The 24,836-nt window shown below is 42.7% G+C and overlaps 1 protein-coding gene across 2 annotated transcripts; it reads right to left on the reverse strand.

The window, feature by feature from the left end:
• Positions 1-2,528: 2,528 nt before the first annotated feature.
• Tex48 (testis expressed 48) lies at positions 2,529-21,030 on the reverse strand. Of its 2 annotated transcripts, XM_090330504.1 has the most exons (6): positions 20,978-21,030; positions 10,542-10,650; positions 10,255-10,350; positions 9,419-9,490; positions 7,482-7,568; positions 6,096-6,420 (listed from the first exon to the last, which is right to left on the reverse strand). In XM_090330504.1, the coding sequence occupies exons 2-6, from the start codon at positions 10,543-10,545 to the stop codon at positions 6,320-6,322; spliced, it is 360 nt and encodes a 119-aa protein (XP_090186630.1). In that variant the 5' UTR covers positions 10,546-10,650; positions 20,978-21,030; the 3' UTR covers positions 6,096-6,319. The 2 variants fall into 2 exon arrangements, with proteins under 2 accessions (XP_090186631.1, XP_090186630.1); XM_090330505.1 differs by lacking the exons at positions 6,096-6,420; positions 7,482-7,568 and adding an exon at positions 2,529-2,917.
• Positions 21,031-24,836: the final 3,806 nt, after the last annotated feature.

Here is a 24,836-nt window from a genome sequence, read left to right on the forward strand (position 1 = left end):
TTCAAATGCAGTTCAAGGAAGGGGCCTGGGTTGTGATGGCTCTGGATGCTTTGTGATCTAACGTTCTAGCTGTGGAACTTGGCGAGTTGCTTTCTTTGGCTGGCCCTCCAAGTTGGTGGCTTGGATGGTTCTTGAAGGCTCTGACTTTTAAAAAAACCAACTTTTAAAGAAATTAAATTTATTTTTAAAAATTGTCTTTCAATTGTTGAACAAGAGAGTTTCAGTCAGTGTCTTTAACACTTTTTTATTATAAAGGTGATATACAGAGGGGTTATAGTTATATAAGTAGTCAAAGAGTACATTTCTTTTTGGACATTGCTACCCCTTCCCCCACACTCTCTGTTTTTCCTTTAGATTCAGATTCTTAAAGTTCCAGGGCCAAAGTTCTGGTAATTTCCAGCTTGTTCTTCTGGTTTTCCTTTCTTTCAAGCAGAAGGCCCTATACCCCCACCTCCCCTGACTGAGGCCTGGGCTTGATAACACCCTTGGCCTTGTAGGTGAGAGATCTGCGTCCTTTTTTTTTTTATTGAGCTTAGAGCCTTGTGCTCTTACCTGGCTTTTTTTTTTTTTTTTTTTTTTTTGCTGAAGGCCAAGGCACCTCTTCTACCAGCTTTTTGCTATTTAATTGGAGATAAGAGTCTCATGGACTTTTTCTGCCTAGCTTTGAATTGTGGTGATCAGATCCCAGCTCCCAGGGCAGTGAGGATTACAGGTGTGAGTCACCAACACCTGGCTGAAATCTAAATGCCTTTCCCAGATCTTCTGCATCCTTTTTTTGTGACCTTGGCTGAGTCTCTTACCCTCTCTTGAGTGTCTGTTGTCTCCTTTGCCAAATGATCTGAAATGTCTGAACACTGGAATGAGGCATATCATCTGAAGGTCCACTTGGTCTACACATGCATAGAGCAAACGCCAGACATTGCTCATCAGTGAAGTTATTTAATTCTAGCATGTTTTTATTATCCCCTTTATAGACTCCCCTCGCCCATCGCCTATGTAGTCACCCCTCTCTGCCCTTCTCCTCAGCCTCTGACAACCACAAACGAATATTTGTAGGGGGTTGTCAGGGCTAAATGTTTTTCCACTATGAATCTACTATGGTTTTTACCATTAGCTTGTTGGATTTGTCTTGGTTATTCAAAATGAAGTTGTAAATGAATAGGTTTGTTCAAGTTTTTGTTTGTTCAGATTTTTTAATCTTATTAAACATTCTATTAGCACAAATTAATTTTACAAAGGCGTTTCTTTGTGACATTTAAATATACAAATATAATGTACTCTCATCAGATTCACCCACCTATATTACTTTTTTTTTAACCTCTACCTTCTTCCTTTTTTAATAGGTTTTAGTGGATTTTCTTATATATAATAGTATTTATTTTTTGTCTGTGAAGCACTCCCTTGGGAAGTGTCTCTTTATCACTAGTAACATGTTTGCCTTAAGATTTACTTTAGGTTGGCTATTTCCAATAGGTGTATAGTGGCATCACTGTCTCTGTCTCTATCTTTCATTCTCTTTTGTCACTCATGAGGCCCCTGAGCTCTTTTGTCTAAGGCTACCACTCTTCCCCACTTCTTGTTTATTGTTGATTAGTTGGAGACCTGGACTGGCTTTGAACCATGAGTCTCAGATATCAACCTCCTGAATAGCTAGGATTTCAGCTGTGAGCCACTGAGCCACTGGCACTTGGCCATGGATCCTTGTTTTCACTGTCTTACCCTGGAGCTTGAGATTTGCCATCCTCATACCTCCTCCAGGTTGTGTATCTTGTTTCCCAGCTTTGCTGACTATTCCTCTTGCTCAGCTTGTTCCCTTAGTTCCCTTTCAATCTGCAGGCAGCTCAAGCTTTCCCTGAACACTCACCTCAGTTGTAAAATGTTTTAGGCTCTGGAGGTTGCTCTCTTACTATATCAAACTCATAGGATTCTTTTGTCTAAAGGGAAAGCCACTTGAAGGGTCTCTCTATTGGTATAAGCCACGCTGTCTAGTGGCACTGGTTGAGTAGTGCAGAACACTGATGAACTACAGAGTTCTGATCACATCACTATTTATTGATTATGGGCCTGGGCACAGGTGAAGTCACACAGTAGGTGAGCAGAATTGCACCCCCTGGTGGCAGACTTCCTGTAGCATCTATCAACAGTATCTTTTTTTTTTTTTGGCCAGTCTTGGGGCTTGAACTCAGGGCCTGAGCACTGTCCTTGAGCTTTTTTCTCAAGGTTAGAGCTCTACCACTTGAGGCACAGCACCATTTCTGGCTTTTTCTATGCATGTAGTACTGAGGAATCGAACCTGGGTCTTTGTGCATGCTAGCCAAGCACTCTACCACTAGGCCAAACTTCAGGCCCCAACAGCATCTTTCTTAGCAAGCATGTTCTTGTTAAGTGACTAGGAGCCACTGGAGTAGTTCAACGGGATTGAAGCATTTCCTCCTAATAGATGCCAGAGTCAGCTTCTTCCACATTTGTGAGACTTTCAGAAGTAGGAAACGAGGCAAAAGAAGAGAGACACATCCTCTGATGTGACCAAAGACTTTAATCAAAGACAGCACCTCCTGCCTGGACTTTCCCACGTGCAGGTGGATAGGGACGGCTCAGACATCATCTCCTCCGGTGAGGAGTTTCTGAATCAGTCTTCATGACTCCTGTCCACCACCTTCTTCCTCGTGGAAACGCTCTAGCAGGTGTCAGCTCAGAGACTGCATGGATGCAGTCCCTGACTAAAATAGTCAGTGCTGTACATTGTGGCAAGGCTTGGTTCCTGCCCGGTGGTTATAGTGATGGGCAGGGGCTACCCGGTGGTGGTTAAAGTGGTGGTTAGAGAAGTGGTAGCTGTATGGGACTGCCCGGTGGTTAGAGTAGTGGCGGTATGGGTCTCTCCCTTGGAAAACTTGCTGGTGGGAATCTGGGTTGATATCTGAAAGAAAGAAAGAAACTCTTTACCTTGCCCAAGTACTTGGATTGGTGGGTAGTCTTTGTTCTCATCTCTACTCAAAGATTCCTCAAATTGCTGGTAGCTTTGAAAACAAACTCTGCTAGTTTGAACAAAGAATGACCACTTGCTGTGAAATAGTTACAGCCTGGGGGTTTGCTTGTTACTTCATTACAACCTGACTAATCCATATCCTTGCACAGTAAAATGCCTGTTTGTATGGATCATATTTTTTAGATGCTTACATTGCATTCTCCCAACACCTTGTACAATAGATGGCATTTTATTGTCACCTCATCATTTTGTAGAGAAAGAGGGAGGGTCCATGACATGCTTAAACTTATCATTTAACCTGCCCTTTCATCGTGATCCTGTTAATATTCAATAATGAACATCTAATGAATATTGTTTTTAGGCTACTTCATTATAGCTTTTGGTAACTTCCCCTTTCCACAGCCCCCATGTGCTGAAATAAAGCCACAGTAGGTGACTGGGGAGACCGGAGCCCAAAGGGCTAGCTCAGTTGTTGCTCTTCCCCTCTCTCCTTCCCCTTCCTCTCCCCCCTCGCCCCCCCCCCCACCAGAACCTACAGAAGGCCCTTGGGTGCTGCTGCTGTTGGAATGTCGGACTGAGGGAACCTGCGGGTCTGGAAGGAGCCTCATTGGCTTCATAGCAGCAACCGAAAATATTGGAGCCCATGTTTTGTTGGCTTTGGCAAGAGGGAAGGGTATGAGGCAACTGGCTATGTAGCCCGAATCCCAGAAGCCCATTGTTGTTTAAGCAGTGGGTCACACTGGCCTCCCTGGCCTAAAGCTGTAGCAGCTCCCTGTGGCTGGCTGGTCCAGCTGCACTTTCCCAGGCTGCCTCTCTGAAATCCAGCTCGTCCTCTACTGTCCAACATTTCTGCCCAGGGATACCTCTGTGGATCTGTTTGAGTTTAAGATGCTTCCTCCGTTGGGTCCAGTAGAACACCAGCTCGCACAGAAGTGCACACAGGTATGTTTGGCCAGAAGCCAGCTTTGCTGTCTACTCTTGAGATGTGTTATGGGCAGGATAGGTCTGATGTCTCCATTGTCTTGGAAACAAGTGGTGTCACCCCAGAGGAACGTGTATCTTGGGAATCAGCCACTGTGACTATTCAAAAGCATTCACACTGCTGTCTCCATTCTCCTTTCCCTCCAACCCTCCTTTCTCTTTCTTTTCCTCCCTCTCATCTCCTATCTCCTTTTTTTTTTCTTCCTTGTCATTCAGTCCTAGGGCTTGTACCCTGGGCCTGGGCACTGTTTCTGAGCTTTTTTTTTTTTTTTTCTTTTTTTGCTCAAGGCTAGTGCTCTACCACTTTGAGTCACTTCCGGATTTCTGATGGCTGTTGGAGATAAGATCCTCACAGACCATTCTGCCTCGGCTGACTTTGTACCATGATCCTCTGACCTCATCCTTCTGAATAGCTAGGAGTACAAGCTCTTGGCTTTCTCCTCCCTTTATTGTCTCCCTAGCTCCAGCTTATTCCATCTGGGTCCAGCTCCATGGAAACAGGATCACAAAGCTCAGCTAAGGCACAGGATGTGAAAGCCTAGGGCATTCTCATACCTAGAAAAGGAGTTTTAATTCAAAAGATGGCTCAAGATTCAACCAGAAATGAATACTAAGGTATAAAAAGACAGTAAGGCTGGGGGCTGGTGGTTCACACTTATAATCCTAACTACGCAGGAGACTGAGATCTGAGGATCTAGTTTGGAAGCCAGGGCAGAAAAGTCCTTGAGACTCTTATCACCAATTAACCACTAAGAAAAACAGAAGTAGAGCTATGTTACAAAGTGTTAAAGTACTAGTCTTATGTGAAAAAGCTCAGGAACAGCACCTAGACCCTGAGTCCAACAAAATAGTAAAAAAGAAATGAACAGAAATCAACAAATAGTGGAGAAACCAGCTGGAAGACAGTGTGCTAGTCACATGATTTACATATCATTTTGTCTGTGAGTGATGCTGGGGATCAAAGCCAGGGCCTCACAAATACAAGGCAACTGCTCTACCAATGAGCTACAGCCCCAGTGCCTTCACCTAGTGCTCTGAATTCTCACCAGCGGAGCCTGCCTACATGTGCATGCTGCTACAAGGCATGGAAGAGGACACAGTATCGCTCCTGGGGTATCCTGTCCTGAGCAGAAAACTTGTATCTGATCAAAAGGAAACATTAGAAAAAAATTCAAATTGTGCAGTCAGTGGTATCTATACTCCAGAAATGTGAAGCACATGAGAGATAAAAAGAGATTAAATGTTTTGAGAGGCTGGAGAGATGTGGTAACTACATTTATTTCACAATCTTGGATTAGATCTTGGACTGGGAAAAGAAATGTGACATTTTGGGGATAGATGAGGAAATTTGAATGATATTGTTATCTGTGTTGAATGTATTGCTTTTAATGACCATTCTGTAGTATGTAAAAGGATATCTTTGCTTTTAGGAAATATGTATTGAAGTATTCAGAGGTTAAGGGAATGATGACCCACTCAGGTTATTTGGGTGGGTAATAGTATGGAGAGGATGATAAGCAAACTGTAAAAAGTGAGTAAGAGTTCTTTTTGTGGTCCTTGCAACTTGTTTGTAAGTCAAGTCTGGTTTTAAAAGCTATCCGAAAAGCTCAATATTTTTTAAGGTAATTATGTGACAATATATTTTGAAATTGATGACATTTTCTTTCTAGTCTTGGGACTTGAACTATGTGCTTGGTCACTGTCCCTGGGCTCCTTTTGTTCCAGGCTAGCGCTCTACTACTTGAGCCACAGCACCACTGCTGGCTTTTTCTTTGATTAATTGGAGATGAGTCTCATGGAACCCCCTGCCTGGGCTGGCTTTGAACTGCGATTCTCAGATCTCAGTCTTCGGAGTAGCTAGGATTACAGGTATGACCCATTGGTGCCCAGTTATTATTATTGGTGCCCAGTTATTATTATTTTTGTGCTTGGAACTTGAATTCTGTCCCTGAACTTTTTTGCTCAAGGCTAGTGATCTACCACTTGAGCTACAGCTCAAGTCTCATAGGTTTTCCCGCCTGGGTTGGCCCTCAAATCTCAGCCTCCTGAATAGCTCTAAGGTTGTAGGCCACTGGTGCCCAGCATCAGATGATAATCTGCAAAAGGAGGGGCAAAGAGGAGGGACACATTTTCTGATGGGACCGAGGACTTTAATTGGAGACAGCTCCCCCTGCCCTGGCTGTTAGGAGCTGGAGGGTCTCCCACAGGTGGCCAGTGGTGGCTCAGACGTCTTCTCCTCCTGCGGGGAGTTTCCGAATCAGTCTTCAATACTCCTGCCCACCATCTTCTTCCTCATGGAGACACTGGCAGCCGAGCAGCTCAGAGACCACATGGATGCTGTGACTAGAACGATCAGGGCTTCCCGATAAGGCATGGCTCGAAGGGCCAGCGCTCCTGGCGGTAACGATTTAGGTCCCTCTTGTAAAATCCATGGGAATGGTATGAATAAATATCTGAAAGAAGGAAAGATGATGCTGGGTGGAGGCTTTTGAGCTGGGCTTGGATGTCTCTACCCCTCTCTGACAGGTCCTCAGATTCGTGGTTCCTAGGGGTGCTCAAGCAGATCCCAGCCTAGGGGTTACTTGCCACAGACCTGTTGATTAAGAGAGTTGATGGTAGAGTACCTTGAAAAGTTCAGTGTAATAAGGACTTGGGCCTATCCTGGCTGGAACACACTAAGATCGCCCCCTAGTGGGCTTGTGGCTTATCCCTTCCCATCCGGAAGCCTTCACACTGTTGGGGGTGGGAAGGAAGAAGGAGGTGGGTGAGCTAGAGGGACCCAAGTTGGCACCCAGCAATTTGGCTTCATTTCATTCTGATTTGTGCCATTGTCCTAATTTGGTCATGTGGACTGTCATGACCCAGACAGGTGTCACCCCTAACTGAGTTATACTCATTCCACAGCATTGTTTAGCATTGTTTTCCTGGAACAGACAGACCAGGCTAGGGTCAGAGTTTAATGACACTCTGGAGAATCAACATGGCCCCTGACCTCCTGGAACTTAATATCTAGCAACTGAAGGTAGATGGCGAGTGAACGCTCACACAAAAATGCACACACAAGATGATGCCACAAGGGTGTAGTAGAAGTATGGCTGTGTGATAGGTCCTTCCTTTTCTTTTTTCTTTTTTCCAGTCCTGGGGCTTGAACTCAGGGCCTGAGCACTGTCCTTGGGCTTTCTCAAGGCTAGAGCTCTACCACTTGAGCCACAGCATTACTTTTCAGCTTTTTCTTTGTATGTGGTACTGAGGAGTTGAACCCAGGTCTTCATGAATGCTAGGCAAGCACTCTACCATTAGGCAAAACTACCGACCCCTTCCTTTTCTTTGGCTCATGGAATTCCTAGCTTGGAAAAGCATGAAATGAGTACATCTCAGATCCCTGGACACTCTCCGTGGGTTGTAGATGTGACTGTAGCCTTCTGATGGCAGTGGTTACTCAGCTCAATTCAAATATCCATGGGGTCTGGTCATCAGGACAGTCCCCTGGGTGTGGGTCAGTAGTAGGACTCACCATCACAGTCGCTGCTGGTGGAGGAGATTTTCTTATCTGAACGGAGCAGGGCTTTTGGTTTGTTGTGCTCATTTTGAGACTGTAAACCTGACAAAGACAGTTGCATGAGGTCACATGGGGAGTCTCAGCCGAGAGGCCAGAAGTAAGGCCTTGCGCCAGTGCTGAGGCACACATGGGTGGGCAGTGGACATTCTGGGGTGGGGGGGTTTCTAAATCTGTCTCTTCCTCCCTCTTCCAGTACTTCCCCTTGTAAGCAGGTGCTAGATTCAAAGTGTATATTCTTTTTGGGTGCTGGTGGCTCATGCCTGTAAATCCTAGCTACTCAGAAGGCTGAGAGCTGAGGAAGTTGGAAGCCAACCCAGGTTGAAAGTTCTGTGAGACTTCGATCTCCAGTTAACCATCAAAAAACCAGAAGTGGAACTCTGGCCCAAGTGGTAGAGTGCTAGCTTTGAGCAAAAAAACTTAGTGCCTAAGCCCTGAGTTCAAGTCCTAGGACCGGCATTCGTGTGCATAGGCACACACGTGTTATGGAATGTTGAATAGTATGAAACAGGAAATAGTTCTTCCAAGCACCTTCCTCCCCATAACCACCTCACAAGTGATCGTTTCCTAGTATGTTTATAGAGTCTCTTGCAACCTATGTACTATATGTGCATTTAATTTTTCTATATATTATATCAAATCTTTTCCTCATGTCATCTTTTTTTTTTTTGCCAGTCCTGGGCTTGAGCTCAGGGCCTGAGCACTGTCCTTGGACTTTCTCAAGGTTAGAGCTCTACCACTTAAGCCTCAGCACCACTTCCAGCTTTTTTTTCTATGTATGTGGTACCGAGGAATTGAACCCAGGTTTTCATGAATGCTGGACAAGCAGTCTACCAGTAGGCCAAACTCCTGGCCCTGGACTTTTTTTTTCTTTCTGTTTTGCTGCTATAAGGCTGTTGTGATGAACACTGTCATTCAAGGCTGTGTCTTTGATACTGTGTGTGTGTGTGTGTGTGTGTGTGTGTGTGTGTGTGTAATTGTGACTGTTGCTGGCACTGAGGCTTGAACTCAGGGCCTGTTTCTCTTGCTTGTCTTTTTTGCTCAAGGTTGGCTGTCTATCACTTGATCTACATCCCCACTTCTGGTTAATTGGATATGAGTCTCACAGAATTTTCTTCCTGAACTGGGATTGAACCATGATTCTCAGAGCTCAGCCTCCTGAATGGTTAGGATTACAGGTGTAAGCCACTAATACCTGGCTTGAGCTGTTTTTCTAACACTGGGGAAAAAGTCTCTGTCATTTATTAACTATACACCTTGAATTAATTGCTCTGTTTTTGGCATACGTGCAGTAAGGAATGTTTGTTCATCTTATATTATGATGTCTTTCTAAAGTTCTATATTATGATGTCTATTTCTAAAGTTTTGTGCAGATTAAATTATGTCCTTTTATTGGTAACTTGTAAAGTCTGATGCGGGGGGAGAAATTCATCTGATCATGGCAGGGTTCTTCAGGGAATACTTTGCATTTGATAAAAAAAACCTGATGCATTATCATCTTTGAAAAATGCATTACTGTGCATTTACTCTTGATTTTATTGTTATGCTATTCTCAAAAGAATCTTTTACAAGCTCTCACTTATGAATGTCTGCCTTGAGATTTTTTTCCCCCCTGCACTTGTATATCCCCATTTCTCAATGGAGCCATGACAGACTCCCAGAAACATCCTGTCCCATCATGCACCTGTAAGCTTTAGCATGCCTGATCTGATGATATATAGATGCGTATTTTTTCCTGTCTGGCAGGAAAAAATTATTTGAATCCCAGTTCTCTGTGATGCTTTGTTTCCTGGATCACCCAGAAGGATTATGATTAGAAACAGAGGGCCTAGGTACCTCCTCTGTGTCTCCCTCTTCCCATTGTCAGTCTGTTTGTACCCCAGTTTGGGACTCACCCTCATATGAACTGCTGCTGGAGGAAGCTCTCTTCTCTGTAGTGATCAGGGGTAGGATGCTACTGCGCTTGGCTAGAGATAAAAAAGGAATGATTGATGTGTCCTGGACTTTGCATGATCAAGAAATACTTTTTTTAAACCATTGAAATGTCAAAGCTTATTTGTTTTGATAGCAGAGCATCATAACTGAGATACATTTCATAGCCTTTTTGTTGTTGTTGTTGTTGGTCAAGGGGCTTGAATTCTGGTCCTAGATGCTGTCCCTGAGCTTTTTTACTCAAGACTAGCACTTTACCACTCTGAGCCACAGTGGCACTTCTAGTTTTTCAGTGACTAATTGGAGACACAAGTTTCATAGACTTTCTTACCCAGCTGGATTTAAGCTGTAATCCCCAGGTCCCAGCCTCTAGGTAGGATTACAAGTATGAGCCATGGCACCAGGCCAACTTTTTGTTTAACAGTTTACTCTATACTGTATTTTATGTTAGGTACTTTTGTGTATCGCCTCATTTTACCAATTTGAAAGAAACCAACAAAGTATTTTGAATATTTCTCTTTTACAGGCAAGGACAAATGTATCTCAGAGAGGTTAGGTGATTTGCCTAACTTTAGTGGCAGAACTGAGATTCAAATGAGGCTTCAGAGACTGAAAGCCTTGGAGCTTGGCCATGATCTCTACAGTCTCCTGTTCTACAGAAACTACAGATTTACCTAGAGAGCATACTAAAATGAAGGTTCAGATTCAGTAGGTCTAGAACCATGCTTGAGAATGAATTCTAGGAGGCATCCTAAGGATGCTTAATTACAAGCTCATGAGACTTGTGGCCAATACTTACTGGGGATCTGACCGTCAACCTTGTCATCTGTGTCATAGGCTTCCTCACACCAACAGCAAAAGCAGAGGAACTTCGAGGCTAGGTTTTGATGGGCTGCTGTGGAAGTAAAGGAACGTGACCATGAGTTCTGGGGGCTGTGGACATGAGCTCTCTGTGTCCATTGGGGAGGTATTGTAGTAGGGGTTGCATTGGGGCAGTCTCTGCTCGGGCATGATACTCCTTTCTTCTCCAGGATCTTCTGCCTAAGCTGTGAAAGCCATCTGTCCTATTCTGTACAGTTTTCTTACCCATGGGAAGAAGGTGAAGCTTCTACTCATCCAGCTGTGTGTCTGTTGTGTCTCTTGTTGAATCAGCTGATCTTGAATTGCAGCCCAGTTCGCCAGGCGGGGTTGTTTCCTAGATGAACATAAAGCTATAGTTTAAATGCCAGACTTTACTTTCTCACACCTCCTGCTAGAATCCCACCAGCACCATAATCCCAGTTTGCGCAAAGGTGATCTGTATGTATGAGGTTTTAGCTAGATCGGGATCTGTATTCTACTACATTTCTGTGTGCGTGTGTGTGTGTGTGTGTGTGTGTGTGTGTGTGTGTGTGTGTGTGTGTGTGTGTGTATGTGTCTAGCAGATTCCTTAACCTTCTTGAGCCTCACTTCTACAATGTAGAAAATGAGGATGGCAATGCCTACTTTGCAGAAACCAAGGATGGCTGACAGGTGGCAGGTCTGCAGTAAGTGCTCAGCCAATGGTTATTCCATTTCCTTCTGAAGCTCATGGCTCTCAAGTCCCATAGGAACATGGTAAACCAATGAAGTCTTGCAGCCTTACATCCTGGTTTGACAATAACTTGCTGTATGGTTTTTTGGTAATTCTTTTTATTTTTTATTTTTGTCAGTCATGGGGTGTGAACTCAGGACCTGGGCACTGTCTTTGAGCAATTTGTTCAAGGCTAGCACTCTACCACTCTGAGTTACAGCTCCAGTTCTTTTTTTAAAATGTATACATAGCAATAATTTTGTTTTAAAAAATAATGTAGTAAATCTTCATTTACCTATCACTTTTACAGTGGCCAGTTTTTCCAGTCTTTTTTTGTTTTTGTTTTGTTTTGTATTATTTTTCCTTTAATTATCTAAGTCCCTGCTTTTCTTTCATTTATTTATTTTTCTGGTGTTCAAACAGCGCCTCATGTTGGCTAGGCAAGTATTTTGCCACTCAAACCACACCCTAGCCCAAAGTCCTTTTTGTTGCTCTGTCACAGTCTCCTTCACAGTGATAAGAGGAAGATCTGTGCTGTAGTACAGGGTCTTATTTAGCCCTAAACTCCTTCCTCTGTAGATTGACATTTCTAGGTCTCTGGTTATAACTTGTTCCCACTCCTCTTTTAGGAAATTGTTGCCATAGTGTTGGTGGCTAGGTGTTTCTCACAATACCACTGCACTTTATTCAACGATTCTTTCATAGACTTTTTCCTCTTCTTTTTTCAACTGCTATGACCTGGCACATTTTTGGGTTTCTCCCCTAAGAATAGTCTCCTTTAGTGTCATGGTATGAAACCTGAGCTGTTTGTGTGTCTGAGCTTGGCTTACCTCATTTAACATGATTCATTTTATTTTGCTCTTAATGATCCACAGAAAAGGATTGTCCTGTTCCAATGTTTCATGTCCTACTTTAGAGTGATGGGGGAAAAAATGCACATCGTTGACAAAGAGATACAGTAGTGAAGAAAGAAACAGGAGCTCTGAAGTAAAATTTTAGAAATTCTTGTTCTAAAGTTATAGCATCAGAAAGAAAAATGCATTGGGTAAAATCAACCACAAACTGGGCAGCAAAACAACAATACTAAAACAAACAAACAAACAAGGAACTTGGGAAAAAAAGGTCTATAGAAATTATCCACAGGAAAGTAGAAAGTAAACATTTAAAAGAATGAGCCTGGTCGCTCAGGCCTGTAATCCTAGTTACTAGTCTGAGATCTGAGGAACATGTTTCAAAGCCAGAGTGGGAAGAAAAGTTCCTGTGAGCCTCTTATTCCAATTAACCACTGAGAAAAAGCTGGAAGTAGCTCCGTAGCTCAAGTGATAGAGCACTAGTCTTGAGTAAGAGGAAGTTAAGGGACAGTGCTTAGGTCCTAAGTTCAAGCCCCAAGACTGGCAATAAAATTTAAAAGACTATGAATGAGGAGAGCAACCAAGGGCTCTTATCCAGCTACCATACACATGCAACTGCTCTCTTAGGGAGGAAGGAGCAGCAGAAATATTTGAATCAAGAATGACTGAATAATTTCCAAATCAAATGGGAGGCATCAGTATAAACACTCAGAAAAACACTAAATATAGGAAACATAAAATTACACCAAGGTATATCGTAGATAGCTAAAAACAAAACAACCCCCACCGGGCGCCAGTGGCTCCATGCCTGTAATCCTAGCTACTCAGGAGGCTGAGCACTGAGGCTCGAGGTTTAAAGCCAGCCTAGGTACTGAAGTCTGTAAGACTCATATCCAGTTAACCACCAGAAAAGTGGAAGTGGCACTGTGGCTCAAGGGGTAGGGCGGCAGCCTTGCACTGAAGAGCTCAGGGACAACACCCAGGCTCAGTGTTCAAGTCCCACAACCAAACAAACAAAAGAAAGCAACCCCCTTTTCAACTCTCCAAATCTTAAAAACTTATAAAAACTAATATGAGGAAAACAAATAAAACAGAACCATGACCAAGTAAAACAGCTGATAATGCACCAGAAACTATGAATGCTAGAAAACAATGGGGATTGGGTAACATTGGAATGGAACCTCCCCTCCAATTCCATAGTCACTCAAAATATCTTTCAATAATTAAGGAGAAATGAAGTTACCTATAATTTTTTTATATAAGGAATTTAGATGACCCAAGCTATAAAAATGGTAAAAGCTTGAAGGAAAATAATGCCAGATACAAGTATCTATAGATGAACAGGACAGAAACAAAATATGTGGGAGAAGCGAGAAGACTTTTTTCCTCTTAATGTTTCTTCATAAAAATAACTTAGGATGGTAACCTTGAGCTGAAGAGCTCAGGGACAGCACTCAAGCGCAGGGTTCAAGTCCCACAACTGGCAAAAAAAATAACATGGCCTACTGGTAGAGTGCTTGCCTACCATGTACTAAGCCGTAGGTTTGATTCCTTAGCACCATATACATAGAAAAAGCCAAGTACGCAGGCCCTGAGTTCAAGCCCAGGACTGGGAAAAAAAATCTTCCATGGGCTGTTAGCTGGTAGTTCACATTGTAATTCTAGCTACTCAGGAGGCTAAGATCAGAGGATTATGATTTGACATCAACTGGGCAGAGAAATCCCCTGAGACTCATCTCCAGTTAACCATCTAAAAACCAGAAGTGGAGTTGTGGCTCAAATAGGTAGAATTCTACCTTGAGCGAAAGAATTCAAGAACAGCACCCAGGTTCTGAGTTCAGGGCTCATAACTGACAAAAATCAACCAAACATCCAAACCAAAACAAAAAAATCTTTCAGTGATTTCTCATATTCCTCAGAAGGGGAAATAAAACCCTAATTCTTTTACCTAGGTCTCTTGATGCTCTGTAATCTGATTGCCACACTTGCCTCCTCTCTACCAAATCTCAAACCAACATCACCATCATTAACTTTTGACCTTCCGTTCCTGCTATTCTCCTACAAATTCCATTCAGGTACACTGGCTTCCAGGCTTTTCAACTCAGGCATTTGTGCCTCTTTTTCCACTCTGTTTGGAATGTTAGTCTGCTCTGGGGCTGGGTATTGTCCCTGAGCTCTTCAGCTCAAGGCTACCACCCTACCCCTTGAGCCATAGTACCACTTCTGGTTTTCTGGTGATTAATTGGAGATAATAGGCTCATGGACTTTAGTGCCCAAGCTGGCTTTGAACTGTGATCCTCAGATCTCAGCTTCCTGAATAGCTAGGATTACAGGCATGAGCCACCACACCCTGCTATCTCCAAGGTTTTCTTAATGTCATCTTTTTTAGGGAGATTTTCTTGGTCTACTATATTTAAGACTACCCTTTCCCTTTTTTGCTAAGCACTTCCTAGCTGCCTCCCCCTATTTCTTCTCTGTCATTCTTTGACACTATAAATTTCCTACTTACTGTGTTTAGGGTCTGCTTCATTGAATTACAAGTTGCAAGGGGTCATGGGTTTCATGTTTGGTTTATTGCTCTGTCCTCAGTGTCAGAACAGTACCTAATTTAATGTGGGCAGTCAATACACATTAGCTCAATGAATGAACCAGCATTTATTCCTCTTTTATCTTGGGCCAGACACCAGGGGCAATAGTAAGAAGAGTGATATTTCTTGTTCAAGGAACCTTACAATCTGTGGAACACCCCTTCATGTATACACAGGTGTGCACCCCTCCCCACACTCCTATGCTAAAAGGAGTTGCCATCCCATAAGTCCATTTTAGTTCTGATTACTAGTTGGAACTCTTATCCTTCCATAGCTAGTGCAATCCAGATCTATTACTGGATCCCATGTGCAGAGATTTGCAGAACAATCCTCTGTTCATTTGGTCTCCAGAGTTAGAAACCTGCCAGGCTTTTACCATCCCTACATCCATTAACCACTGGAATTTACTCTCTGGATATCTTGGCAGTCTCTCTGCTCCTCCCATTACTATTTTCTACTCGCTTCTCACCTGGACTACTGACATAACTTTCTCACTGGAGGTTACCTTTAGGTCAAGCTAGAGTCCTAAATATAAATCCCATCATAATCAGTTCTGCCCTACACTCTTCATGAACTCCCCAAGACATCTTTAGTGACCACACTGTTAAAAGCCTTCAGCCTCAACTTCTTGGTTTTGCCCATTACCTTCAAGCCACGAGAGCTGCTGAGTAGGCAATGTCCTATTCCCTTTTATTAAAGTATCTTGTTGATGTGATTTTCCCTGCACTTGGATTGTTCTTACCTTACACACCTTTGCTCATCAAACTTCAAGACTAACCTCTACGGTTGTGGGAAGTTAAAACCTTTTCTGGGATGACGTCAGGACCTCTCCCTGTGTTTCCACACCACTCCCTACCCTCTATCCCTATTGCTAAATTTTCCAGCTTGGTAATATACAGTGACTGCCTGACTCATGCTTCATGGCTACTTGTTAAAACAGGGGATTGTAACTGTCAATAATCTTGCTGATTGTCCTGGAGCCTTTCCTATTGACATATATTCATTAAGAACTTACTTTGTGCTGCATACTGTTTGGTGCTTGGGGTATGGCAGTGAACAAGATATTAGAGTGACAAATATCCCACTCCTGTGGAGGGAGGGTACTATTTTTCTTTCCTCACCTTTGTGTCCCAGCAGTAACCCACAGACTGGCACAGAGTACATATTTCTTAAATATTTTTTGAAAAAACATATGAGCCATCTCTAATATTGGGTAACAATGATATACCTAACATCTCCTTTCCTCCTTTTGAAATATCGATATAGATCTAAGTAATGCCATCTTGTCCTCACTGCCATCTTGACACCTTGCCCTAATCCCTTACTGTTCCCCACCTGGCTTTTTTTTTACTTATGTAAAATACTCCTGTTAGGTTTAGTCCCTCACCTGACTTGTTTCATATATGTAAAACATTTTGTTATTAGGCTTAATTCCTCACACCATATGTGGTTTTGGCCTATCTAAGCTTTGTGCTAGCTACATTCCAGGCTGCAAGTTGTTTTTTGTTGTTGTTGTTTTTGGAGGGAGAGAGGGAGGGACATGAGTCCACTTGCAGATGCTGGCTTTCTCACAATTTGACCTTTTAAAATGTGGCTTCTCTTAATCTTGCTGATCTAAGTCTCATGTAACATTTTCTCCTTAATGACCTTTAATTTTCTTCACATATTCTATTCCTCATGATTAGAAATATCTAGCCGGACACACACACACACACACACACACACACACACACACACACACACACACACACACACACACACACCTTTATGTGGATCTTTGGATCAGAAAGGGCCACCCACTGGTTAAATTAAGCCTATTCTTCACTGGTATTTTGGGTTCTGTTGCTAGGTGAGATAGCTTGAACTCTGATGTGTCTTAGTGGATTTATTTTCCAGAAATTTTAAGCAAATATAAATTTTTATAAAGCAGGTAGATCTTTTGTTTTCGAGATGCACTATTTAGCAAATATCCTTTCCACTAATCTACTTACTCTTCTGCTAATTGCTTTAGCTTCCCCTTCTCCTCTCCACCCCCTTCCTCATCCACTTCCTCAGTCCCTTGTCTCCTGGGGAATTGCCTTGGTGGGTGTGAAATGTAGAAGGAAGTGCTCCATCAGGGAAGGGTGTGTGTGGGGGGGGGGGGCCCAAATCTGCTACACATCCACTGCCAACCAATCCAGAGAACTCATGATTGAAGTTCTGTTAGATTGCTTGATCCAAAACAGATCAAGGAAATCGCCAATATTTTGACTTGAGTCCTCCAAAACTCTCATGAGTATCCCCTCTTGTTAAATCATAGGTTCCTTTACTTGGCCTGTATTCTGAAGTGAAGGGATTGCTCACTAAGGAATTCAAGACCCTGTGTGCCTTTCAACAGATGTTTCATCAATAGTGGAGGACTTTATTCTGTTTGTTCTGGTCCCCTCTGCAGTCAAATTGCTTCCTCTTCCCAGAAAAACGCCACCTTTACCACATTTCTCCTTATGTGCCTAATAAATGGCAAAATTTCACTAGGTGACAAATAACCTTGGCGATTGTGATGAGCTTTTGATGCTCCAAATAAAAGATTGAAAATAGACTCTGGAAAAACAAAAACTAATGCTCAGTACGGGACTTCTTTGATTGACATGATCTGGTCTTAAAAAAAAAAGAAAAGAAAATGGAAAGAACTAGATCTTACTCCTACTCAAACCTTCTGAAGTCTACTTTCTTCTCCACCCACCTACTTATGCTGTTTCTATACCTCTCCTGGGGCCCCTTTTCTAGAAAAGGACAGTCATACTATCTTCCAAAACTCCCATGCTAGAGGACAGGTGAGAGAGGCAGGATTTAAACGTTGGGTGAGAATTAGATGCAAACTTCACAACAAAAAGTTGCTATTTAATTCAAGATTCTGGAAAGAGTCCATTGCCCTAGACTACCTACCATCTAATGGCACTGGTAAGTTCATTTAATTACTGCGTTTCAGTGATGTGGAAAAGGTTTAAAATCAGGATGGAAAGGGGCAGAGCATTTAAATAACCTACTTATGCATAATTTAAAAAAACGGCATTGAGTGTAAGAAAAATAGGAAACATCAGCTAAAACTATCTTAGAGGTAGATTGGATGAAGCTTCAAGTTACAAACAGTGTGAGTATGGATCAACAGGACTTTCCATGTGTTTCAGGTCACCTTTGAAGAACATTCTAGAATGACCAGGGGCTTAAGTAAAGGACACTTTTGCTTTCTATTTCTTTCTTTCTTTCTTTCTTTTGGCAATACCTTCGGAACTGCTACAGGGGGCTTAGAAAAGCGAATTGGGATGGGAATGGACAACAAAGCTCTCAATAATTTTCTAAAAATCCTAAAGTATTAACCAGAAATTATTTTAAAAATACCCCTAGGGTATCCTGGATAAAATAATTAATTCGTTAAATAAGAACAGGCACTAAATGTGATCAGAAGGGCCACTGTGAGAACCAGCGCTTCAGATGTCCTTCAGAAGGATGCCTGTCTTATCTGTCCCTCTGAAGAGCCCTTAGCACTCAATGCTTTTCGACTCATCTCCTAAACTCCCAGGAGGAATCATCTATAATATGATGGACAGCAAGCAATACTGCTTGTTAATCTGGGTGTTTTTACGTGGAAAGCAAACTCCTCTGTGCCAAAAAAGATGTCTGTGTCTGTGTGAGGAATAGTCAGGTATTCAGTATAGAAATCAGTTTCGACATTCGGTCCTCTCTACCAAGCATTCTAAGCCTCCCATGGTCTGGAGTCCGAGGGAACCCAATGACTGATATATGGAACAGACCTTGAGCAGGGTGGTTTGAACTGAGTTGTCCTTTTTCTCCCACCATGGCCCATAACACAGACAACAGACCAAAATTAAAGTCTTTAGCTCTTGGGCTTCATTTTGCTGCCCCATTGCTAATACTCACCCTATGTCTGGAGATTAATCAATCACTTGGGCTAAAAGGCAAGCAACCTGGCCTTCTACAGACCTGGGTGGTGATTCTGAAGCTTTTGGTCACCCCCTTTATTTATTTATTTAATTTATTTTGCCAGTCTGGGGCTTTGAACTCAGGGCCTGAGCACTGTCCTTGGACTTTCTCATGGCCAGAGCTCTACCACTTGAGCCACAGCACCATTTCTGGCTTTTTTCTATGAATGTGGTACTGAGGAATCGAACCCGGGTCTTCATGTATGCTAGGCAAGCATTCTACCACTAGGCCAAACTCCTGGCCCTCTTCCCCCCTTTTTGAGGCTGGGTCCTTTTCCTTCCCATCTTTTTGAGGCTGGGTCCTTCTGTATATCCCAGACTTGCCTGGAACTTTTCATCCTTCTGCTTCAGTTACATAAGTGGCAGAATTATAAAGGCATGTGTGCCAGGATTATAGAAGGCATGTGTCCTCACACCCAGCTGTCAGATCCTTGTGAGGAGACCTAAATTATTACAGCACTTCTACCTAGCATTCTAAGTGGATGGCTTCCCATCGTCATTTTGATGACATGCATTTTTTGTGTCACCCAGAGTTTTTTTTTCTTCTAACTTTATTACATAAGAAAAACGTTGATGTCTTTAAATCCTTAGGGGATACAGAAACTCAGAAAATAAGTCATTAAATTTCCCTAACAAGGAGGTTTTCAAAGACTCAGCTGCAAATACAAAGGAAATTTTAGATATCCCCCATTCCTAAGAGTCTCCTTTGGGGTACTTTCTGTAAGTTCCTGGTTTCCCTATTCCAATGGGTTATAACTCTGTCATCCAGAGTTTTGAGTGTGTTTAGTCCCTGGTGACCCAATGGATGGTTTGGCAAATAATACAAAGACAAAACCAAAACTGGGGGGACTGGTACTCAGGTTGAACACCAGAGATGGAAAAATGGAGCTGTTTTTTAAGGAAGGTTGGTGACTGTGAGCAAGATCTGGATTATCACAGAGGGTCATGCTACAGCTAGGAAAAAGTGGGAGGGACACCCACGCTGCTAGGCAAAGACTGCTGGCTTCTAACTATGGCGATGGAGAATCACCAGAGATTTCCCCAACTCAGCTAATCCACCAGTGAAGCATTGCCAAGGACCAGTTTCCTGAAAGTGAGAGATGCATGTGTGTGAATGCTGACACTTTCAGCAGAGGGTCCCATGCCAGAGCACTCTGTGCCTTCCTAGGCCCTGTGTGCTTCAGCTGCTAGCTTTGTTCAGGCTTCCATGAAAACCTAGCTCTCCATCGTCTAGTAAATCATCTCTGTTTGTGCTTCACATATTAAGTGGAAGATTCTTTTTTCAAATCATGCATATGTGTATATGATACATATATAGCCATGTCTCTATATAGATCTATCTATATTTCTAAAGCTATATGTATATAGATGTCTATATATATCTACATGTCTATTTAGATATCTATATATGTCTATATCTATAAAGATATACCCATCTATATAAATATGGACATATGTATCCACATATCTATATCTATAGATGCATCAATATATAGTCATATGATATATATATATATATACATACACACACACAGGATAAAATAATGCAAGCTTTAAAACCAAATGGAGGTTTACTAGACACAGTATTTTTTTTTTTTTTTGCCCATCCTTGGGCTTGAGCTCAGGGTCTGAGCACTATCGTTGGACTTTCTCAAGGCTAGAGCTCTACCACTTGAGCCTCAGCACCACTTCCAGCTTTTTTCTATGTATGTGGTACCGAGGAATTGAACCCAGGTCTTCATACATGCTAGGCAAGCACTCTACCACTAGGCCAAACTCCCGGCCTAGACCTGGATTGTTCTAGCCAAGAATAGACCAGGGATGTCCTAACACTGTGCCTACGTCAAAGCAGAAGTCTGTCTGAATCCATGGCTGATGCTACCTCTGTAGAATCTTTCCCAGGAAATTTTACCAGAACAAAAGAAGCAGAAACACTTCCTCTTTTGAGTATTGATAGCAGAGAGTTTTGAACTCTGGGCTTTCCTCAGGTGTGGAGGAAAGTCAGTGGTATAGCAGTTACAAGCGCAGCTTTTAAGTCTGATCTCGATTTCATTAAAGAGCACATCATATTTTAACCAGTGGGAGACTAATAGCATCCACAGTAGAGATGGATGGAAAGTGCTTAGCTCAGCTTTCTGGTGTATTGCGAAGTCTGTCCTAAATGTCAGTGATGGTGGTGCTGATGGTGCCTGAGGAGTTGGGCTGAGGGTGGTGGGAGAGTCCCTTGCATTGCCTGTGCCCTCCTCTAGATGGAGTCAAGAGCCCTGGAAAAGGCCCTTGGCTTCTGGTAATAGGTCTCTACAGATCCCATAGCCTGGTGACCAGACAAGCAAGGTCAATGAGGTCAAGCAAGCAGGCTACTGGAATTGGAGGAGCCCTTTGGGTTCATCTAGTATATGTGGGGATGGGGAGGCTCAGAAAGGGAAGCAATTGAATCAAAGTTAAGAAGTGGTGGTGTCTGCTTCCTGTAGCAAGGGGTGGGCACCCAGGAATGTGGGGACCTTGTCCCTTTCAGTGAAGAAAGATGTTCCTTCCTGCCCTTAGGTCTTACCTTTGAGCCTCATTCACCTGCAGCTGACATAGTGGGCAGGAGGCTGTGATGTCATAGAGCAGGGAACCAGGGAATGTTGCAGGGCAGAGCACTGGACTCTGAAGGTAGACAGGAAGGAAGCAGTGTCCTGACCCTCTCTCCAGTCCTGCTGTCCTTGATGCCAGGTTGTCCACCTCACTGACCATTGAGACAACACTTGCAAGTCCTGGTGCCTCTTGTGGAAGCATTTTGAGGGCACAGTCCTGGATTTGGGAGGCTGGGGCCACACTCTCCTCTTCCCTTCACCTCTGGTTGCTAACCTTGGGCCGGTGGGCTTCATACCTCTGTTTCTCCCTCCTCAAAACAGGAATAATATATATTTTAGAATTAAGAATGGGACAAAAAACATTCAAGATGGTGTCTAGATGTAGTAAGCATTACAAGAAAGAAGGGGAGAATTAATGTACAAAATGAAGTGACATTTCTTCTCAGTTTATTATCTTCCATGAAAAGGGGAATTGTCTTCTAGTGGTGTTCTAATAAAATGTCTTGCTTTTTGGGACCTCCTTTCAGTTCCTTTATTTGGGACAACCCCGTGCTATTTAGGGAAGTCAAATTAGGTTAAACTGTTTTTTTCTTAGTGCTATCTTTGGATTTCCTTGGAGGTCATTGAATGCAATAGAAAACAGAAGGGAAGAAATTTGGCAAATCCTTGGAGTCTGTGGAGTGGTGGTGGTGAGACCAGGAGGGCGGTTTGAGCATACCCCTCTACATATTTGATGGTGGTCAAAACAGCTTAATAAATCTCTCTTGAAAAGCAAAAAAACCCCTTGAGTGGTGCTATTAAAGCTTTTAATTCTGGCTGCAAATGAGATTCACCTGAGGTGTTAATAAAATTCAGAATGCCTGAGGCCTAACTCTAAATAAATTAGAAGCCTAGGTTGCAGCTGGAGCCTGAGAGGCAGTAATTGTACCAAGTTTTCCAGGTGATTTTTGTGTGCGATCAAAGAGTAGATTGTGGGACTTACTCCGTCCTTCAGCTCTGGCTTGCTGTGTGATAAAATCATAAGAAGAGCATGTAAGGTGAGTGAAACAACTTTTGTGGGGTGTGGATAGGGATGGAATTCAGTTATTGGTAGATTGAAAACCTCTCCAGCCAGCATGGACAGTGGCTAACAATTGATTTTTTAAAAATACTAAGATACCCTGATACCATATGAATGTGCTCTTTCAGCTTCCAATGAGCTTTCCATGGGCAAGATTTTATATAAATGATCAACAGCATGCTTTCTTGGATAATTTGGAAATGAAGGTAATACATCCTGGAAGTCTATGTTTGATGAAAGCCGTGGACACTCTGCTGTTCAAGATGCGTGTGATGCATTTGTATGAAATTGTTTCAGCATGTGGCAGGGTGAGGCTGGCAGTCTGTCCACGCCAACATGGTTTATAGAACAATGCCATTGTAAACATACATCTCACAAGAATCCTTATAAGTTCATACTTGGGTATTCAACCATAGTGCATCACAACCCTATGTTCCAGTTAGTAAAAAAAAACACTCAAATATCACTTTATGTGAGGAAATGCAGAGATTGCTGTCTGCTTGGGGGTGGTTCAGTGATCAAGCCTGAAGAGTAGACTCACAACTGCCAGGTTCCCATGACTCACTCGTGTAATCTTAGCCACTCAAGAGGCTGAGATTTGGGGATTACAGTTTGAAGCCAGCTCTGGAAGGAAAATCCATGAGACTCTCATCTCCAATTAACCACCAAAATGGCTCAGAGTGGTAGAACACTAGCTCTGAGTGAGAGAGCTCAGGTCAGTGCCCAGGCCCTGATGAATTCAAGCCCCACAACTGAAGAAAAAAAAATGCTCCCCATTGTAGTTTCCAGTCTAGTAACTAACTCACTTTACTCACCAGCCTTTCAGTTAGGCAAGTTTTGAAAAAAAAAAAAAGATTTTAAACAGACAGGATATTCTTCATGTTCCCTTTGTCTTTCCTCCTCCTCCCTAGTTTCCCAAGCGGGAGAACTGAAGAATGTTTTCATAGCCCTAGGCCAGGTCATCAGGTTCTTCTTTTAATCTGTCCAGCTTCTGAGCACACTTATACAATAAGTAGATCTCAGGTCACCATTGGCTCAGAGACCTGTCTCAGCCTGTACATCCAGAGCCTCAGGCTGCTGGGCTTTCTTTCCTTTAAAAACCTGTCAGCCCCTAGCAGTTCCACTACTGGGCATTTACCTAATTGTCCAGAAACAAGGACATACGGAATCCACTAGCCCAATGTTCATTGCAGCACTATTTACCATAGCAAAGATAGGGAATCAACACAGATGCCCCTCAGTTGATGAGTGGATCAACAAGATGTGGTATTTGTACACAATGGAATTAATTCTATGCTGTCGTCAGAAAGAATGACATCGCCCCATTTGTTAGGAAATGGAAAGACTTAGAAAAAAATCATATTAAGTGAGATAAGCCAGACTCAAAGGAGCATAGGCTCAATGGTTTCCCTCATTTGTCATAATCAGTAAAAACCTTAGGCACTCCTAGCAGAGATTTACAACAGAGAAAAACCTAGATACATAAGGCCATATAGTATGATGCTAAATGTAAGGACCTCCAGGATATAGAAACAAAAGCCATATAATAAGTGATTGTTGTCCTTAATGTACTATGTTATCTCTCATCTCTTTTGCTGTCCCTTGGTTATCTCATATGGTTACAGTATTTTACCTTGTTATCTGATATATTGAATATATGCTTATTTGGTTATTTGAATCAGATAGGGAAGGGGGGAAAACAAGATGAGGGGTGGGGGTGGGGGCGGGGAATGGGGACCAAGAAATAAGAAAGGGTATCAATGTTTGTGAAGTAATGCACCTTCTATCTGATGAATATAATGTAACCCTTCTATTAATTACAATAAAAATATATGAAAAAAACCTGTCAGCCCTCCTTTGCCCCAGAAAAAGGACTGATGAAAGTATTATAACTTGGCTGAGGAGATTACTTCATGGTAGAATGCTTGCCTAGCATGTATGAAGCCCTGCGTTCGATTCCTCAGTACCACATAAACAGAAAAAGCCAGAAGTGGCACTGTGGCTCTAATGGTAGAGTGTTAGCCTTGAGCAAAAGAAATTCAGGGACAGTTCCCTGGCTCTGAGTTCAAACCCCAGGACTGGTTAAAAAAAAAAAAGTAAGATAACTTTACTGCCTTTTTCTTTAAAAACCCTGTGCTCTTTAAGTTCAAAGGATCAAATTTCTACTACCATATTGATTTGTGGTTTAGGTAGTAAATGATGAATCTTAAATAGAGGCACGGGGCTACTATCCCTTGGTGCTTTTGAGTCCAGTGATTTCAGAGCGAATGGGCTGTGGGTTCAGAACACCTGGGTGGGAAACCTAGCATCTTTACATCCTGTCTGATTGCGACCACAGCCATCAAAACTTCCTTTCCCCAGTTGCCTTGCCTTTAGGATGGGAATAATAGAGAGGTCTAGAAGGGCAAATTAGATCAGCTGTGGGGCAGGTATGTGTTCTGGCCATGAGCAGAAGATAATTCCCTGCCTTTGGCTTTGGATTTGACTAAGTGACTTTCTTTGATCAGTGCCTTGTGGGTAGAAAGGACAGAGCAACACTAATGAGTTTGTTTGTTTGCTCTTGCTTTTCTAGAATTGCCATGAAAGAATGTGCTTCCTCTAACCCATTAGTCCCAGGAGGATGAGAGACATAGATCAAAGCTACTTCATATAAACAGCTCCACTAACTTAGGCTACTTACAGAGAGATGTTAGTACATGACTATAGTTGAGTTTTGGAATGGTTGGTTGGGCTATGGTTTAGTATGTGTGAGATCCAACTCCTGCATCCATACA

Source organism: Megascapheus bottae, chromosome 3, assembly GCF_031878675.1.
Source record: "Megascapheus bottae isolate mThoBot1 chromosome 3, mThoBot2.hap1, whole genome shotgun sequence".
NCBI classification, from domain to species: domain Eukaryota; kingdom Metazoa; phylum Chordata; class Mammalia; order Rodentia; family Geomyidae; genus Megascapheus; species Megascapheus bottae.